General features: G+C 45.3%; 1 protein-coding gene across 8 annotated transcripts in view; it reads right to left on the reverse strand.

Moving 5' to 3' along the window:
- Positions 1-19,359, reverse strand: part of LOC125955156 (protein encore-like) — a 40,817-nt gene extending 21,458 nt beyond the window's left edge. For 4 of the 8 annotated variants that reach the window (XM_049686118.1, XM_049686115.1, XM_049686114.1 and 1 more), the window contains exons 1-2: positions 5,750-5,845; positions 2,192-2,844 (exon numbers count right to left, since the gene is read on the reverse strand). Coding sequence is in view for 1 of the 8 variants with exons in the window: in XM_049686117.1 (XP_049542074.1) it covers positions 19,232-19,237 (6 nt within the window). In the remaining 7 variants the exon portion in view is untranslated. Of the gene's footprint in view, positions 1-2,191; positions 2,845-5,651; positions 5,846-19,231 lie in introns of those variants that run through there. The other 4 variants (XM_049686112.1, XM_049686111.1, XM_049686113.1 and 1 more) reach the window with 4 other exon arrangements.
- Between the last annotated feature and the right edge of the window lie 1,275 nt (positions 19,360-20,634).

The following is a 20,634-nucleotide window of genomic DNA, read 5'->3' on the forward strand; positions in this document are numbered from 1 at the left end:
ACGAAACACGCCCGCACGCAGCAGACAATACGAGTCAACTCGATACTCCAGGTCGAGCTTAATCCGCCTTCTTCCTGCTTTATGCTTTACGATACTTCTCGCCTCCCCATAAAGATGTCGGAACGATAGGTGGTGCGAGGGCAAGGATTACGGTACCCGTGACAACGGGGTGCCGAGACGTGTGCCTGTGTGCCGTGCACGCAGCATCGTACCGTGAAATCTTGAGCTGCGATCGAGGACAAAGGCAATAAGAACAGGACAAGGGAAACCACTTCCAAGCAGAAGACGGAAGATCCATTTCCGCTCGATAGCAAGCAGGCATGAAAGTATGTCCAAACTCCCTCTTTCCGACTTGTGCTTTGAAGGTTACGAAGCCTTTTGCTACCGTAAGTTACGCGAAGAAGCAACCAGAACGCAATGATTCAACCTAGCTGTCTAACCTAACGGGTGTGTGTAAACTTCCTCAACTTCACCACTATTTAGTTGATGTGGTTACCTTCAACACGAGTGGTGGTGTGGCGCAAGTAAGGCAAACCTACAGGAACTAGCTGAAAACACGTGCATACATCATGGTGCCAGCCTTTGCTTGGCCAAGGTTACCACCGCTGGAACGGGGAAGGTGTGCAGCATTATGGCGCCCTTTAACTGCGCTTCCCCTACCCCAATCCCGCCCGCAAGACAGTGGAAAATCCTTTAATCTGTTAGCGAAGGAAATGCCTTGCGTATCGCGTTGGTTGGGAAAGTTTCAGCCTTTCAAGGATTCACAAACTAGTGAACGCCATTTATTTATGGGCCACGGAAACGTGCTGCACTCGTGGACATGGATATGGCGGTCTATTTTCTTGCAAAATTGCAACCGAGCATGGCACTGGAGGTTCCTCTGTACGCTGTCCTTGACAGAGCGGAGCTCAAGCTGCGGCTACGATGCAGAGTAATTGAAGCGGCATTAGCGCGAGTAGTATGTTGGTATGAACCCATCCCCTAATGCCAATTCTTACCACTGCAGACATTCATAACCAAGGCAGCTAGTAAAAGTTTTGGATGCCTTCCGATGGTGTGAACCACAAACAATGGGTACCTTCCATGTATTGGAAAACGGGAAAATAAATTAACTTTATGAAAATTGATCCACAATTTCCATTAAAAACCGCCATTTCAATCCCGCTTTTGCACCATTCTGACAGTATTAATGAATTCCAACAAGCAAAAGCCACTGGTTTATCTCACCAACTACACTAATGGCGTACAGCGCCCGGGGTACGCCATCACGTAGGATAATCCTCAATAAAGCTGATGATTGCTTTTCCCTGTTTGCCAGCAGCGCCTACTGGTGTGCACTTTTGTCTTCTTTTTCCCACGTGAAGTGTACGGAAATTGACCTACTTTTCCACCGAAGTGGTCGTCCCCTGAGCTCGTGAGAGAGAGAGAGAAAGAGAGAGAGAGAGAGAGAGAGAGAGAGAGAGAGAGGGGGAGAGAGAGAGGGAGAGACACACACAGAAAGAGAATGACACGGACCGAGAACAAGAAGGTATGTGTGTATGTGAACGTGAACGGGAGAATCCTCTAAAACACTCTAGATGTTCGTAACCCCTTTTAAAAGGAATGCTTCGGGCGGATCAGGGAAGAGCTCAATCTGCATGTTGCACCAAAGGCGCACCATATCGAATCGAGCAAGTGCACAAATTGTTTGCATGGCATGGCATGGCTCGCGGCCAGAATCGCCTGTTGGTTCACTCTAATGGAGTTTATCCACGGCCATTCTGATGGCCATCGGCATCGAGCCTCGGTAAAACCTTATAAGGAATGGGGTTTTTCACGCACCACTTAGACCAACAATAACCTTTCACCGCAAACATTGGAAAAGGATGTCCATATAGACGAGGATTCTTTTCGTACCAACCAACAAACCAATTTTAGATGCGGAAAGTCCAGTAACCTGCTTAAGGTCGCTTATGTTTGTTTTTGTTTTGAAACCGTCCAACTTACAGCAAAGAATCGTGGATATCAAGAAGAAAACATTTCTAATTATGCACTCAAACAGAACCGATAAGCGAACAATTGAAAGGGAAAAGCGCCGTTCAAGGCTTCTGATCAATCTGGTTAGTAACTGTCGAATGGGTAAGCATAGAGAATGTGGTCTTGGCAAACCGCACGCGTATCACCGTTTGCCGCTGGTTGTTGATGATAGTACCTCCGAAATAATCAGCGAGAGCAGCCAGCTTGCACCGAACAGTAGCTTTCCGGTCCACTGGAAGAATAGTTGGACGAAAATTTTGCTGGCCCCTTTGCTGATCCGCACCAGGAAAAAGAAGTATCCGCCGTCTCCTCGTCCCGGCCGCGGTCTGCTCCTCCTACGCGACGTACCGTACCAGCGGGGCTTCCTGGACGTTTCGATGGTTTACACACCACGCACGCACGCACGCACGCACGCACGCACGAACGTACACAGCCAAGGGGAGGCGCCACCTGGCTGACGGACTGGCAGGCTCTTTAATGTATGCGAATAACGTGCACTTCCTTTCGGCTCGCTGCTAATCACTGCGCTGCTTATTCTGCCTTGCTCTACGTGCCAACACTACCAACGATAAGATGCTGCTGCTGCTGAGCCGAGGCTGAATTGGAACACTTGATTGCTGCTCGATCTCGGACCGCTCTTGTCATTGCGTTCAATGGTGCGTTCATGTACTGATTTTATGGATGATTGCCACCGAAAAACGCACGCACCAGCACGCACACACGCACGCACTACTGGGATCGGGTTCGGGCAGAACTGCTGCACGCTAGCTAGCCGATTATCACATCATTTTGTGTTGGATCCAGTTGTCAGACACTTCACGAGCAAAACTGAACGAACGAGAAAAAAAAGTACTTATTAAAATGAAATCCCCCCAATACACTCTTTTTGTAGGCATTGCCTGCTTTTCCGTTTTGAATGTTGACTTTGTTCGGAAAACTGTTTTAAAACATACGATCCATCACACATATCGCCAACGGTTTCGAGCCATTTTCCATCACAATTTTCCGCAAACTGGCACAGACACAGGCTCACCGATAGGCGCACACGGCAACGGATGCAGACACACGCACACACACGCACACACATACACGCACGCGCACAAACGGAAGAATTGAAGCGGCAGCGTGTGCCAAAGTCAACTCACTAGAAGAGAAGGCCGACCACTCACGGCGTTACGTAACTCCACTAGCCGAACGAACGAACGCAAACCCCGTCTCTTTATCGGCCGCCTCTGGTCGTGTCACCGTTCCTCTCTCCCCCACCCGCCACGCATCCCTAGGTTGCGTTTCTCTCGGTTTCTCTCGGGTAAAGCATTCGAAACGCACCGCCACACGGCACATAGCTATGCTGCCGTTTTCCACGGCTCTACGTCTCACGCGCGGGATCCGTGCACGAGCCTTGGTCGGCCTACCTCAACTTCATCAAGGCCATTTCACTCATGTAGGGATCCATCAGCAGAGATTTCCCTCTTTTCCCATTCACCCACTATACCGACGCGTCACAATAAATAAAGAAATAATTATAACCTACAACGTACGTCGTTGTTTTGTTATGCTAACAAAGCAGCACTTTGGTTTTCTCATTATTTTATTGCTGCCTGTGCAAGTCAGTAAGCACGGAACCGATTACTCGAACATCTATGCAGGCCACGGATTTACCAAGTGAAAAAAATCATAGGATCTCCATTACTGAGCAGCTGATCAGTGCTGTCCATTCAATACCCTCAACAAACAAACTGCCGGAACGTCTGCACGTTTGGAATAACGGTTTTTGCCAAATTACTGGCAAAGGAGCGTAAAATAAAAATGCTCAATGTTGAAATTCTGAACGAGAGATGTATGGTTTATAGTAAAACAGAAATGGTTAATCCTCATTATTGGTATGCTCAATATAGGGATAGATGAGTAGTTTCTGTCTATAGCATCATTTCATAAGTTCCAATCTCACGAGTCTTTGTTATGTTATATGCAAAATGTAGGGACATGTTCATACATTTCGCCTTTTTTAGACAGATAATAAGCCATGGGACAAACAGTTTCACCGTCATTTGCATCTTCGCATATCCGACCAGCGGGACCACATGAGCAAGAACAAATATTGACAGGCATCATAAAACGCCCCGAAGATTGAATTTCCCAGGCGTTGAAGGCATGGATTTTCAATTTGGAACAACAGCCCAATTTGAATATTCAAACTACTTTCACACTCAGCGATGAAGCGCAGAAGGACCAACTGAGGGACAACCGAGGCAGCGAAAGTCTGGCCGTTTGCTTCCTCAAAAAGCCAAACTTCCGCCGTTACACCGCGCAGTTTGTGACACTTTTTCCCTTTCAACAACGCTGCCAACACCGACTGGTTACGAAACAAAACCGATTCCACACGCATTCACGTACCATACACACAAATACACAATCCCTCCAACACAGCTACCTTAACGTCCCGTTTGCCGTTAAGTGCATCGTTCATTGTTTTTCCTCTTGAACTTTTTCCATCAATTATGCTCTCACACACACGGACACGGACCGGGGAAGGAGGGTGTTCAAAAATACACACATGATGACGGTGACGGTGGCGATGTCGTGTACCTGTCGCGAAAGCGGAAAGGGGCTGATGCTTGCCTTTTTGGTAATCGATTTTTCCTGTTTCCTTGTAGGACACTCTCCACCAGCAATCAAGTTTCCATGCGATGGCAGTGGCTTCATTTTGCACTTTTACAGTTCCAGCAGCCATCAGAAACACCACAGCAGTCTGACCACGGAACGGACACCCGTGCCGTGGTTGGAGGGACATCGCGCTGAAGCTAACAAAAGGCATAGTTTGCTGGGATGTCAAGATCTCATCCATGTATACCTTTCCTAGAACATCGCATCTATTGCGTAAAGGAGACAACCACAGCGCGCGAGAGAGCAACAGTAAACGAGAGCAAGAGAGAGAAAGAGAGAAAGGCAGAGAGAGAGGTGCAGAAATACGCAACAACACACATGGCCGGGGGATGGTTTGCGATCCAACAGCACACGTACGGTGGGCTTCGTAGCAGCTCTCGAGAGCTCTCGTTTGAAGTTTTCACATTTTCCGTAGATCAATTTCCACTCGCACCCCGCTCCACGGTGAAAACTATTCATTATTCAATAGTTTCCTGCACGAGAGTTTGCTACTGCCGTCATGGCGGCCTGGTTGGAATGTTGCAGCACGAGGTAGCACCAGACACCAGACACGATCAGAGAACGTTCTTCGGGTAATACGCATAAGCAAGGTTTACTAATGTTCATGCCTACGGAGTCCTTCTTTCTAGCGAAATGGTTGTGTATTTTCAACAAACGGAACATAAAACCATACGCAGTTCACAGCATTCACGGGTGTGAAGGCACACTGCTACACGGACGATGCACAGAAACAATCGACCTATGGAGTCAGGTCACTTACTACTGCGTGGTTCGGAAAATCAAAGCGAACATAGAGCACACACCATAGTCCCCCGGTCCACCTCACCGAAGCCACACACTATACTAACACAGACGAGCACGCACACACACACACCCATTCACGGTCACAGCACAAGGATTTGTTCGATTGGAGCTACCGAGCCTAACGGAGCCACGCTAATATCAAACCCCTATTCCCCCTGATCACCCACTCCAGTTCTCGGTTCACTCTACCAGAGATCAGTGTAGCAGATGCTGCTCCCCTCCCGTTTTTTCCACCTTCCACTCTTCCCCAAGCCGCGGTTCTCACACTTGTGCAACGACAGCAGCAACAACAGCAGCAGCAGTACAGCGCGGCTTGCAAAAGGGTAATATCCTCGCACTGAGACGCAGTACACGACGACGTTTGCCGATGTGCCTTCGCGAAGGCTCAAAACCGAACTGGGGAACCCGTTCTTCGATCCCGGTCATGGCCGGGTCCTGCATGCTGGGTCCCCTGTCAGAGTGCTGCTCGCTCAGTCTCAGTAGCGCGGTTCTCTCTCGTGACCGCCCGTTCCTTGGAGCATTCGGAGAACCCGAGAGCGTGCGCGATGGTCGCTGGGAGAGTAATCCGCCGTTGGTTTGGCTTGGAACTCATGGGCCATGCTCGCTCGCTCGAGCTCCCGCTGCCCGTCCAGCTGTTGTGAGCGAATCCGGCCGATAGTTGGCTGCTCTAATTCTATTTACTCTTTTAAGCGATTAAGAAGCGACGGCGATTTGGATTATTTTTCCTTTGCACGGCCTGCATCGGCTGGTCGCTTCTGTTTCCACAACCCACGGTCGTACACCAAGGGGTGACGCTGCGTGTGTGGGATATCTTGTCTGGCACCACACCATACCACGACAACCCCACCGGAGACTACCAGGTTCTTCTCGAACGCTGCTTTACGCTGGGAGGCCGGATAGAGAGAGCTATTGTGGCCCAACGACGGGCCCGTAAGAGAGCATAGTTTCCCTGGCATCTTTTGAAAGCAGCTTCCTCTTTTTCCTTTTGTTATATACTCTCGGTGGAACAGTTTGGGATAGGAATGGCAGGGGGGGAGCTGAAGAAGGTGGTGTTTCGCACTGTTTTTGTCTGGTACGAGGCGCGCGTAATCATTGCCACGGGTAGTCTATCACTCAGCATCTTGCTCGATGGCGTAGGAAATCGCATCGGTGGCACCGCGTGAACTGACAGCCCGATGTGCTTCCCGCTGATGTCGCACAGTTATGTTGCATCATGGCAGCAAACTCAAATGATGTAGATCAATGTGTAAACCATTTTTAGAAAGCCCCTCATGATAGAATTCGGAGATCTCTACAGTGATGTGTTTTAATTATTAGAAAAGATTTACACTCTTATAAAAATGTTCGTATATTATTTGAAAGTCAATTACTCTTTTAAAAATTGCTCCAACGACCATAATAGCACAATGAAATGGATGCAAATTATACAGTATTCTACCTCAAATGGTGTGCAACAGCACCACGTCACCATAGAAAACACATTAATCTCACATTAATGGAGTGATGGTCTGGGTCAGATGAAACATTACATTTTTCACGCCGTCCGTTTCACGGTTCACACAAAACATTGAAATTCATGCATCACTAATTTCCCTGGTGATGCCAGACCGAATGAAAAAATAACCAATCCACTGAGTACTGCCAGATGTGCGCTGCTGCCTACGGCGGGATCCAATACCGATGGTATAATCGTCAGCTTCCACATCACCGCGGGGCACATGATTGCTCCCGCACAGCAAAATTATTAATTAGCATCCAATTTTAATTTACATAAACCCGTATAATCAACCTGGATCGGCAGCGAACCGACTGGACTGAGAGGCAGTCATTTTGATGCTCTCGACAACCTTGGATACTAATGGCTGGGTATTAAGAGTGTGTAGTCGCTTTATGGAGAGTTAGTTCGGTTGAAACTAGTACCTCGGGAAGGCTGAAATGGAGACGCCATATGCCTCATAGTTTTTAGTAATAACCTTCCCCGTTCAAACATTATGTTAGGCGAGTGGACGTGGTAGTACGACAATCAGATTATACAATTTTTTTATTTGTATTTCAAGATCTTCAAAATCTGTTCTAATTTTAACGGATATTTGCAACACAGAAAAAATTGTCTGACTCGCAATCGCAACTGTCTGAACAATGATTGTATTTACATTTTTACAAGATAAATATTCCGAAAGACACCATACACGAAGGGGTTGCAATCCAATGCTGGGTCAGCTTTGTTGGATTCTGTTCATATTTCACCCCAAACTATGCGATGCGATACATGCACACACGCACACCCTCCAACTCCTAACCTAGAACTCTGCAGACTGCAGCAGCTCACTGTCAAAGCTGTCAGAATCGCCAATATTGTTAACCGCAGCACCATCAGCAAAACCATCAACAACAGTCTAAAGCTGCTACCTTCTCGTACGAAACGAAACACATCAGCAGCCAGTGACGGCCGATCGACCTCACACACTCCAAAGCTGCTTGTGATTAGAGGCGGCCAAGGCACTACCGCAAAACAGTGACGAAATGAAAATCGATTTTCCTTCCATTCCCCGGGTCTACACCACATCGTAGTCTAGTGTTCCTGGTTCCTGCTGCAATCACCACCACCAAACCAAAGAACCAACACTGCACAACCACCATCATGATGCGGGGCTTCGATGGACAATAGACAGTGCTTGTCCTTTCTTAGCTAGTCCTGTCGCTGTGTTGGTGCGGTAGTGCACCGATGTCGTGCCTTTGGTATACACGTGCTGCAAACCCGTCTGGCTCACCGAGGCTGGTGTGTGTGTGTATGAGGGTATGTAGTTTAGCGTGTGGATACGTCGCTGGCTGGCGGAAAATGAGCCTTAAGTAGTTGCGAAAAGTCAATACGAAATTAAGCTAAATAAATTCATTATTCATGATTGTTTGATTCAAAATGTGTACCGGTTAAGTACATACTCTAAACAATCCATTAATTATACAACGACTAGACGAAGGTGTATTACTCGGGAAGGAAAGTATAATAAAGCTTAGAAGAAAAGGTAGATGCAATGTAGACGGAAACGCATCAACAACACTACTACCAACATCGAATACAATGGCGCCAAGCCACTGACACACACACACACGCATACTCACTCATACACGCATCGTCTATCAGGGATGTCGGACGACGGGGTATATGCAGTTTTGGCACGCAACGCTACTAACAGCTTCGGGAACTACCAGTGCCATTTTAAATAGGTCACTGGTACATGCTTTTTGCCACCATCAGCGGAGACGTTTTGAGCGTTCTGTCGCTCTCGGCTAGTACCGATTGTTCCGCAAAAGGCAAACGTTTGACTCTCAGTTTGCACGATTTTCACAGGAGAAAACTCACGTTCTTCTGGGGTCTATGCTCTCTCGGCAATGCATAAACCATGATATTTCAAAAGCGTCAATTATGATCAATGGCTTGTTCGAGTGTACATTCGAAAATGAAAATTGAGGAGAAACGTGTACTCCTAGCCACATAAACACCCATAGCATTAGCTCAGGATGCCTGAAAGAAAATCTCTTGCACAGTTATTGTGCCGATATAATTTCAGTTGTTCCACTGTTGCATCTGCGATCCATACACACCGATTGGTCTCTCCGTTAGTGCTAGAGCACGCCGGAAAGGAGCAAACTGTAAACGACAAGAGGGCACCCCACCAGAAGGAGGCAATGATGAAAAGCGTTAATGGGTGACCCATCGAGTTCGTTCTACAAAATTCAATTTGTCTGACGAGGATGAAATCGTTCGACCCTGTGCGGGTCATTATGCTTGACAATAGTTTATGAAAGCAGTGTTCCTAGAACACTGGAAACCGATCGTTAGCGATTAAGTGAGCGCCACGGTTTTTCCAAAGACAAATGGGACGGCCATCTTTGGACCCAACCATGCGTCATGTCCGGATGAACTGTTTTAACTTTGAATTATGCATCTTTGAAAATTAGCAAACGTTATCATGAACCACAATTTGTTGGCTGAAACAAGTACTCCATGTAAAATTGCTTTGTTAAAATATAACACACTGCAACATTATAAACGTATCCAACAACATGAAAAACCGAATTCTAGCTTTAACGTGTTCCAGCCATTATTCTTTATGTGTGAATGAGATAAGCATAACGGTAGTTATTAACGTCGCCAGCAATTAAATTGTAATGAATTCCCTTCTTTTTACAATCTAATAAACACGAAATGAAGGCACGATAGGAACTGTTGCGAAAAGCAAGTTGATATCGGTATCAAAAGCCAATTCTGACCATATTAAAGCTAATAAAGACGCCGACGAAATTATGATCTCGAAAGCAACATGCTGCCTCGTAAATGGAGAACGTAAACCAATCCAAAGGAACAGCACATTTCACTCCTCACTGCACGGCGAAAGTTTAATTCACAATGTTTGTTCACCGATTGTTGCGTTCTGTGTGCGTTACCAGGCGCCTCCATACCCCATACTGACGAACTTTTCAAGCGCAGCACGATTCTTGGAACAGGCGTGCCCCATGAGGTACGATTTGAATGATAAATTTAATTTATCCATCGCGCGAAACCAGAGCGTATCGGTATGCCTGGAACCTGTTTTTGCAATACCATTGCGTCATGGAATGACACAGTATTCGTAGCTGATTACAACGTCCAAATACTCATCAACGATGAATTCGATTTTGTTTGTTGTTTGTAGACCAACTTGTTACATCAGATATATTACGGGAGTTTCAACAAAGTGTCCATTGTACTATTTGCCAATACAACATTTATCCTTCAACAGATATTTATCCCTTTCTGAAACCAACTACGATGTAGTTCAATCATGATCATTTTAGGCTTAAATTACAAATAATTATTTTTGATGTTTTCGTTCTATTGTTTTTTATGTATATAAGAACGGTCATACGGCTTATGTTTACCGTTCTATTTGTTGAAAGCAAAAGGAATGCTTAGTCAACCATTTTAGCGAAAAAATGAAACATGTAGTGCTTTTTCCATGTTTTTTGCCTGCCTCGCAAATCAAAACAGAGGGTTCAGCTAATCGTACTCGCGCTGGAGGCCATTTTCAGCTTGTTTCTCAAAAACGAAAGAAAAATTACGATGGGCTGCCTTGGTTTGCTCGAGTCAGAGCATCAGCTTCCCAAGCTCAGGTGAACGTACGATTATAGAGGACGCCAGAAAGAAGCAGATGGGCAATGGAAAACAACCGGCAAGAGACTACCTTTTTCTTGGAACCCCTTTAAAAGCATCGCGTACACCTTCTTAGAAAGCCTGACAAATGCCATATCCTTAGTTCCACCAGAGGTGCAAGGTTTTTTGTAGCAATTCTATTATACTCGGAGGACAGTATTTGCAAAAAACGAGGACGTTGGGACCAACTGATTAAGAAGGGAGAACCTTTGCGGGAGGAATAATACCCAGGATGATGTCACGAAAAAATTGAAAACAAAGAAATTAGGAAGTCAAACAAGGGCGCTAACAGACGGATAAACATTCTTCAATTCGCAGCACAGCAGTAAGTGCTTGTGCCGAACTAATACGATAGAAAATATGATATGATTACGAAAATTTTGATGAAAAAAAATACAGAAGCATAACTCATTTGGCTATTGCAAAGACCAAATTGTTTAACCTGGAAGCATTATGTGGTTGCAAGTGTTTCTCTGGAGCATAGTACCTCTGAAGTGTAGCCCAGAATTACGCCATGTCTTACCAAGTGCAGAGGCGTTAAAAGCAGAGTGAACGGACACATGAAGGACGGTCTTGTTCAAATTAAGGTGTCAGGCGTGTACAGATGAATCGCTTGTGGCGAGCAGCCTTCTAGCGGAAGCAGCGTAATTGCAAGTTGTCCATCAGATGGGTAGTAGTTTTTCTTTACCAGTGTCAAATCAATGTCAACTTCGAAGTGATTCTTTCGGAGCATAGTTCGGCCTTACTTCACCTTTGAATTGAAGCAAAGATTCGCATCGGTTCATTGGTTTTACAATGAGTAATTTATGGTAGTAAGTTTGACTAAGAGTTCTGCAGTAGCGTCTTTCAGAGATGCAAAAACTCTTACCACAAATTTCCACCCAAGTTCCTTACATCAAAAGATTATTTACTCGTTAAAGCAAAAAAGCAGTTTGCATCGAGATTTCACTCACATATTTTGTGTGTCTAACCACAGTGCAAATTCAACATATCATAGAAAACACGTATTGAATGTGGCTAACACTGGACAACAACAAATGGCCAGTAGCTGGAAAGTTGTCCGCAGCAGCTTTCTCGTAGCCTGTAGCAACTATAAAATCATCCTTCGGATCACTAAACTACGGGACCTGTGTTTGACGGTTCGCTTTTCGCATCAAACGGACCGTAACACATCGCATCCATCCAGCCTAGCACTCCCATACATTGGGACAAATTGATGAGACCCAATTTCTCTGCTGGCATCCTGCCACGAGCATTATCATCATCATCACCATCAGTAGCAGCAGCAACAGCAACAATATAATAATCATAATCATCATCATCGCCATCATTTCTGCATAATTTCCTTTCCCAGGCCAATGAAGGCATTCCACGAACAGCAGAGCAGTGACGGGGTTTGTTTATTTTTCACAATCGAATTAAGATCCAAACCTGTTGGAAATGATTTGAGCAAAAAGTAAAGTCGTTCACCGAGACTCGTATATTGTGGCTGCCCCAAAGCAAAACACAAACCATGGTATGAGAATAAGTTCTCTGTAATGCCTGGCTCTTTTCTGCATTAAATTCAGTTCAGACCACTTTGGGAATTGAATCTTAATTGTTTTCGTAGGAATTAGATAAATAAATTCAGGCGATTTCGATTTGAAATTCATCCTACGCATTTCGTAAAACGTGAATCTTTGTTGGTGCAATTAAGCGCGGAAACGCTATAACACATACATATGATTTCTGTTGCATAAGTTAAATCAACGAAAGCGCATTGAATCGACGTTCTGAACAGCAAGCAGTATATTTCGTTATTTTATACCTTGGCCCAAAAAAATACGAATCCTTTCATGTGATTGCGGTTGATTTCCCAAATGGACGAAACCGTTGTGGGAAACAAAAGACCGATTTAAATCTACGGTTTGCACATCGTGGTCATCGCGTATGGGATGGAACCGAAAAAAAACCTTCGAAACATTCACTGAATGTTTGTGCACAAATCGAACCGGATCGAATAGTTTATAGTTTTTTTTTTCTTTTCGGACACGCTACTCACGCCGATGTCCTGTTTCGATTATCGCATCGCAATTGTGAACACCGAAAACATAGCGGAATGACAATGCGAACCGGAAAGAAGTGCTACACGCGTATCCCAAGAAGTGTGTAGCTGCTAGTGCGACCGGGTGGTCTAGATGTATGATGACGTGCCGGTTGTCGTGCTTCAAACCATTTCTAGACGAGTCACGATTTCACCATTTGCCATGAACCTCGATCCGGCCGAACCCAGCCGACCATGACCGCCAACCAGCCCTGGGAGGTCGGCACATGGCACAGGACAACGGCAACGTCGTGTTGTGCCCGCAGGGAGCGAACGGTCGTAGCAACGATACTACCGACGGCAGCGCGATTATTGTCCGTGGGTGATGGGCGATGGCAATTTTCCACATGTTGTTAAAAGCATTTCCTCTGCAGAGCTACACTAACATAGAGCTTTGCCAAAGTTTCCGAGTGCCGAGTGTACAGTGCTGGAAGAGTGATTTGCAAAAGCAGTGAAAAAGAATTGCGAGTCTCATGGTCTCACCCAAGCGCTTGGCAAGGGCAAAATAGATACATTATTTTATCGTACAGTTCAACTAAACCGTTGCAATAAGTTATATTTGTTCAATCAAATCTCAAAACAATAGCAAAAGAGAGAAGCGAATACAGAGTTGTTCGAAACAGATATTCCGAATTTTCCGGCAGATTCGGTTACACACTGCCGCACCAGGGAGGGAGGGAGTTGTGCATCAAACAACCATTACCGCGAGTTATGGTTTCATTTCACGCGAGTTCGTTGCGGTATTTTCCTCGCAACACATCGCATCTTCATACGTACGCTTTACTTCCTACACGCTCAACCATGAGCTGATGAGTTGCTACGGTTCGACACATCGACTGGAAAGGGGTTTTCCCACAGTTTAACTACTCCTTTCGCCTCCACTAGACCCATATACCGCATACCATTTCGACGGGTGCCTCATCACAACCATACCATTAACGTCGGACAGTCTAACACACGAACGCATTGGCGGAGCAAAATCCGTGCCGGAAAATTGGTACGGGACGGTCGAGGTCCACTTCTTGGAATCCACTTTTCTCCATTCTACTAAGTGGCAAACGAGTAGGACACTGGCGACCTGGCGGCTGTAAAATGAGCCCATATACCCTACCGGGGAAAACCCTCGGGTTTCCAGTAGCATTGCCAAGGTCGCCGACGTATCATGGGCGATCGGAATGCGGCTCGGTTCTGCCAGCACAAACTGTATTGATGATATGACCAAACTATGCTACAGGCGACAATTTTCCCAGTGACATGCACTTTTTCTTTATTCAGCTTGGTAACGCTATGCATTTGTGCCATTAACATCATTCCCCATTCGGCTGGTAGTCAGAATGGGTCACAAAACTACATTAATCCGCGAAGGGATTTTCCACAGTTATAGAAAGCGTTATGGGGATTGCACTAATATCTTCTAAACTTGTGTAATTTGGATTCAACAATACGTGCATCATATATATTTTTCAGCTTTCATTTCCATTTCATCGCAACTAGCTCAAAGTGAATAGTTTGGTTTAATCTTTCCACCAACAATCTACAATCAACAATCAATAAATCGTGCAACCGTGTCCGACGATTACTCTGCTGCCCGCTAGTCGGTAGGGACGAAACTTAAATAAAATTTGTATTTAAAACATCCCAAACAACATCACTTTTCCGCGTGGTCAAAGAGCTTCGTTCTTCAAGCTTCGGTTCAAGTGCCATCCATACATTCATGGAGCATGAATTTTAAATACACAACCCAGGAATGACTCTCGGTCGGTTGGTCGTTCCTTCAACGACCGGGACTTTGGTAAGAATAATCCAAATTAAATATTCAAATCCGGTTCGACGGGGAAACGAAAAACACCATCAAAACTTCGTCCTCCGTACCGGAATGTCGCCTGGGGAGTGAAGGATTTCAACTTCTCCTGCCATGTATAGTGCCGTCGCCTTGCTCCGGGGCGTGGGCCAACACACTATTCATCATGTTTTCGTGCTAGTTGGCAAAAAAAAGGCGAAAATGTGTTCGAAGAAAGGGGTGGAAGACTGTGAAACGCGATGATCTATCCGTTCGTGAGCCGACCTCTTATGCATCTTTTCGAAAGGAGGTGAAGAAAGGGAAAGAATTTTCACAAATTTTCCGTAAATCCGGTGTTTGCTTCACGGTTCCGAAACTGATGGTTCAAAAAAGTTATGTTGCATCATTTTTCAACTACGCTACGTTGATTATCTTTAGCCCGGGTGGGCCTTGGAGGAAACCCCAGAGACCCTGATAATGAACTGACGTGCCATTCGGCCATACGGTGGGCGCTCTCAGTGGGATTGCTTTTGCATTCTTCTTCGGTTCGGCGTACTGCCCCGGCCACGGAATTACGTGATGATGATGAATCATATTTTGTCGAGTACTGAGCGTACCATGCTACACCGCGAACCAGTCGGGAACCGTGACCAGCCTTATGCGGCTCACATTATTGAACGTTCGTTGTGCTAGTAGAAACTATGGATTAACTCGAAAACTCGGAAATTAAATGCTGCTTTTCAAAACCAGCATTATGACCATGGTGTTTCTTGTGGACTAAAACTGATTAATGATTACATTTACAACTGCCGTAGAAGCACCAATTTCGTGTAGCTTCTACATTATTATACTGACAAGTAATTTATCTTGTTAAAAAAAAATAAAAGAAACTGTCTTTATCAATAAAAAAATCAATCTACTCAATCTTCGTATCCTTAGTGGTTTTATAAATGTTATTCCAAGTGGTTTGAAACTTGACCACTTCAAATGTATGACCTTCTCTAGCAAAAACACGTTACAAGAAACTTTCACTTGCCACGTGAACCGCCCATCGGTGTCGTCGCTCGTCAGAGCCAACCCAACACAAACCCATTCCCATGCCAGAGATACAGCTCCCGATATTCCCGGTCCCGTTCAAAGCAAGTGGTGCTTCCTATGCTTCTTACATTATTCATTAACCTGTTACGTTGCCCCAGAAAAGGTCACACGTCCCTTCGCTGGGCAAGGCGCTATGCCGGCCTCCGTTCCTCATTATACCGAACGACCGTGAGAATAATCACAACAGGACGGGTCAAACAACTGGTTCAGGCACTGGCATATGCTGACATGTAACTACTACCATTTACCCAGAAGAAAAGTACTGCCCGAGTTCCTCTAGTAGTGTTGACCAATATCGAACGTCGAAGCAAGAGTTCATGGAAGGACTCGACTGAGACGATGGACGAAAGAAAATCACAAAATCGACGCAACCTTGGCACTACGGGGCACGCGAGGCTGAAGTCTATAGAGAGCAAAAGAGAAAGGGAAGTGAAAATACGGGGCAGACCAGTTCAGGAAGGAGCAACGGTTTCGTACTTCCTTTTTTGTTGGTTTCGTGAGTCACGCCATTTACCAATATTCTACCGGCACCGGTCGGCTACGAACAGAAAGACAAATATTGGGGCATCTCGCAGTAATCCTGCGAACCTACCTACCACCGCTAAGCAATATCCCGTACGCCACTACCACTCAGCGCTCTTCCTGATAATGTTCCTTTCTCCCTTTTAGGTGTAGAACAATTTGAGGACCCAAACAGGCCAACCATTTCGGCGGTACCCTTTGGCCTTTTGATGGTCGGAAAGTGTATAGCGGGACAGCTAAAAGCAAGGAACATGATTCGTGCAATCGAATGTAGTGGCAGCGAGACGATTCTATCTTGAATCCGCCGGTACGGAATGGCTCTCCCTGGTCATTGCTCTGGGTCTCTTGGTGCTACGTGAGCACGGGCATATTGAGTGGCCGTGGAAGACAGTGACGTCTTACAGGTGGACAGGTACCGCGTAGCAAAACAACCTCTGGCAGTGATCGACACGTGCTCTAATAAACACTGAGAAGTCAAAATGGCGAAGATTAAGTGTTTCAATATTTAAAGAAAAGCCGAAAATGAAATCAATAGACACGGAAACAGCTGATTAACCCTTTGTTCGTACAGGGAAAAGTGTACTTTTTATAAAAGTATCAAGAAATTGCCAATGGCATGCAAATAGAACCTTAAATGAACTATTATAGAAATAATTCGTTTAAATGCAATTATTGTTTATGAAAAAGGCATTTAAATTCAACAGGTTAGCATAAAACAAGCCACAAATAAATGAAAAGTTTTGCACAACTTGCATGTGGCCCTTTTTTGTATGTTTTACAAAAGAAAACTATCAATTTTAATGTTTAATATTGAGCGAATCTAAAGGAATAGAGAACAAAGCCGATCCATGCGATATTTCTCCCAACTGTAACGACCAGCAAATTAAACACTAAGTGCAAACATGTTGTTTAAAATTGCAAAAATCGAGCAGCAAGTAAATAGCAGCCGAAGCATTATTATTTTTATTGATCCTCTGTCCGATTGAAGGCTAAATGGGGCTAGCTAACAACTCATTTGGAATGGCTTTCGAATTTTTCATGAACCACAAACCACCGCACCGGGAAGCGCAATGATTGTTTTCCTATGCCCTATTACCGCCCTGGGTCGTATTTAATATCGAAAGCCCGATTCGAACCATGCCCCTGAGCAGTGGAAGCTAATGGTTTGTGCCAATCTTATCGCCCCGCTTCCAATCCCAATAGGCGTCCCCTTGCTACCATCAATTATGAATGCCGTTCACCCCTGTTTCAATATTCATGCAAAATGACGCTTGATTTGGCCCAGTCCCGCCGGTATCCGGTGGCCCCGTAGTCCCCGAAGAATGCCGCCAAAGCGGCAAGGAAGCGACGGTATTTGTTGCTTGACAGCAGCAGCGAGGAGTAGGCCTCCACTGCTGGAGTTGCATGAGAAAAAGGAAAATAAATAGCTCAACACCCAGCATTGCCTCGGTAACGGTTAATGAGCCGAACGTACCAGGTGTTTTCCCTCAAGGAGGGAGGAGAAGGTGCAACCATCCTTCCTATTGTTACATGCATCGTGTTTTTCATCGGGATTGTTTCTGCTCGAGTGCAGCAGTGGACATTGCGATAGAGTGAAGCGTTTATTTTTAAAAATAAACGTTCAACAAGTGTTGACACACCGAAAAGTGGCTAAAGCGCGATCATAGCCGTTCCGACCCAAAAGCAAAGAGCATCTGGCCGATGCCAAGTGCCAAGATAGAGAGCCACTTAACGCCCTTTCACGAATCATCAGAATCATCCTTTCTGCTTTGCTTCTAATAACCTTTCCTCTGATTTCAGTGGCTCCGATGTCACTGGCTAGCCGTCTCGTCGAAATAGTGAAATTAAAGGAAATATTCTAACGTAAGACTTCAGAATCTCGATGCCCTACTTAGCCAAAGAATGCAACTTTTCATCTAACTTTTAATGTCGAAACCATGGGTACATAAAGTAATCCGCTGTAAACGCAACCGTTGGCGACGGCGGAAGCGTCTGCGCATTTTCAAAATCAAACGCAAGACAAGAACCGTACGGCGCTATCGCCTAGGAGTGGTTCTTGGCAGCGACTCGTCTTTTTTGCCATCGTATTACCAAACAGCAGAAACACACAAACTAAGCCCCGATCGTACTGTTTGTGTTGAAGAACTCGATTAATACTTGCTACGGTACGCTCAACAAACACGTTTCCCCGGTTCTGTGGCCACGTGTTGATTGGCAAAATGGTTTCCGTGTGCTGTAATTGGAGTGTGTGTGGATTATTTCACTTCGCTGGGTTTTGCACAATAAAGTTTAAATCATAGCGGCTCAACCGATATTTGCTCTAATTTAAAGTATATTTCAGAATCCTTCCCCATAATCACGTTGCCCAGCAACTGTAATCGATACTTTCGATGGTCAGTTGCATGTGCGATCCCTTTCCATCCTTTTGCTTTACAAATGAAATCCTGCCGAGCTCCATACCATCCAAACTGGAGTCCAGGGAGCGAGGTACAAAAAAACCAAGGCCAGCAGCAGATAACCGAACCAAGCGTCGCAGCAAATGGCAGCTCTCAAAACGGTGTGCGGCCAATTCAGGCCATCCTTTGGCTGGCAAGTACCTTTGCCTAGAACATCTAGCTCTGGCTAGCGCCGCGCAAAGCAGGAACACAAACATTTGCCGAACCATGCAGAGAAGAGAGCGGTTCCGCGGCGCAGCGAACCAACCTCATCTCTCCTTTTTTTCCTTTCTCCGAATCCTTTTGTGCCAGCTCTCCCTAGGCCAATGCGTGTTTGTCTTGTTCGCTGCTCTGCCCCCTCCCGTCCGCATTCAAATCCACGTGCCGCGGAGAACCGATGGACTCGGTCCCCGCGTTCTACCCTTTATTTCGTACACGTTGTTTAGAACACCAAGCAGGAGCGCCACACTATTGTTCCAAGGATGCGAGTGAATGTGATTTTTGGATTCGTGCAAGCAGGAATCATGGGTTTTGCTTCGAGAATTGCGTTTTCCAATGATTTTGAGCAGATACATTGGAATCTGCTCTGCAGTAGAACCACGTAAAGAGTTAGTATAAAATCCTGCTCACTCACTCACCTTCATAGAAACGAGTTCGTACGCACTACGAGAACGACCGGGCTAGATCATCGCGGGTTTTTCCGAACGAAAGACGCGGTTTGTAGCTATCAACGCGATACTGCGAACTTCCATCCTTCCCTGATAACTCGCGAATAACCACTTTAATCCTTTTGTGGGGGCCTTAAGCTACCCCTGAAGTTAGGCAAAGCGTTCCAACGAGTTTATACGGGATGGGTTCGAAAGTTCACCTCGAAGTCGAAACGATAAAAACGATAAAAACGATCAAATCGAAACATCCGCAAGATTTAAAAATTAAAAAAATACCGTTATTTATATATACCGTTGAAATCGTTACAAAAATTGGGGTCAGAACAATGAAAATAGCTAAGAGTTTTAATAGCTCGTCTTTGCGTTGAACACAGCATACATAACAAGAAGACTACTCTACAATTACCTATCTAGATCGTCACCTCAACGTGTTTCATGATTGACAATATACGTGTTTCATGATCGACATTTATTTGTTAAAAGAATCAAATTACGGATATATTGCACGAAAAAAAGACTTTAACAGAAGTCTATGGATGGATTAAAAAATAACTTATTTTAAGTATAGTCTCAAATGAAACTGAAACTGTCGCCGATTGGTTGCTAATTTTTACGCTAAATAAAGTTTAAACAAACAGACATGAATTTCAAAAGATGCAATTGCAATTATCACCGTCCCTGCTGGGTGGCACACTCGAAATAGCATTTTTCCAACGTACCAACGTGCCGTGATGAGCGAGTGAGTGCAACGCTCCAGCGAGCAACAAAATGATGTCATCTTCTTGTCGTAAAAGCAAAGATTCTGCATTCGTCACCAATCTGTCGAGGTCGCCCGGTCGGCTACATTTCTTCATTTAAAATTCACGTTCACCGTTCGCAGGCTTGAAATAGGCATGCCGGAAAGTTAAAGACATGGCGCATACAAAGGAATCATAGTGAGGCACCTAACAGGAAAAAAAACTAGCCAGTGCCAGTGCAGAATCCATTTTGCTTAAAGAAATTATTCATTCCCCAATTCTGTTTCGCTGCTTCTCAAAAGCGTCTTCTCGTTGCTCCTCCAGATGTCTGGAGGTGATCTTGCTGATACCCAAAAATAAAAATCCGTCTAGCCAGTTGGTCTGCACTACATTCTATATTCTTCCTGTGGCGATCGTTAACTGATCGTCGTCTGGGAATTTCGTCCCAGCCCAGACAGAATCTCATTAAAAGTTCTAGCTCGACCACATTAGAGCTCATTCGTCTAGTTCGTCAACCGAAGGCATGCGTGCAGCCTGACGAATGGGGCGCGGAGGGAAACCCAAATGTAGCACAGCGCAGTAACACCCACTAGCGCGACACGGTTTCGCGCATCCAGACAGACAATGAATGGTTTT

The sequence above is a fragment of the Anopheles darlingi genome, chromosome 3 (genome assembly GCF_943734745.1).
Source record: "Anopheles darlingi chromosome 3, idAnoDarlMG_H_01, whole genome shotgun sequence".
NCBI classification, from domain to species: Eukaryota; Metazoa; Arthropoda; class Insecta; order Diptera; family Culicidae; genus Anopheles; species Anopheles darlingi.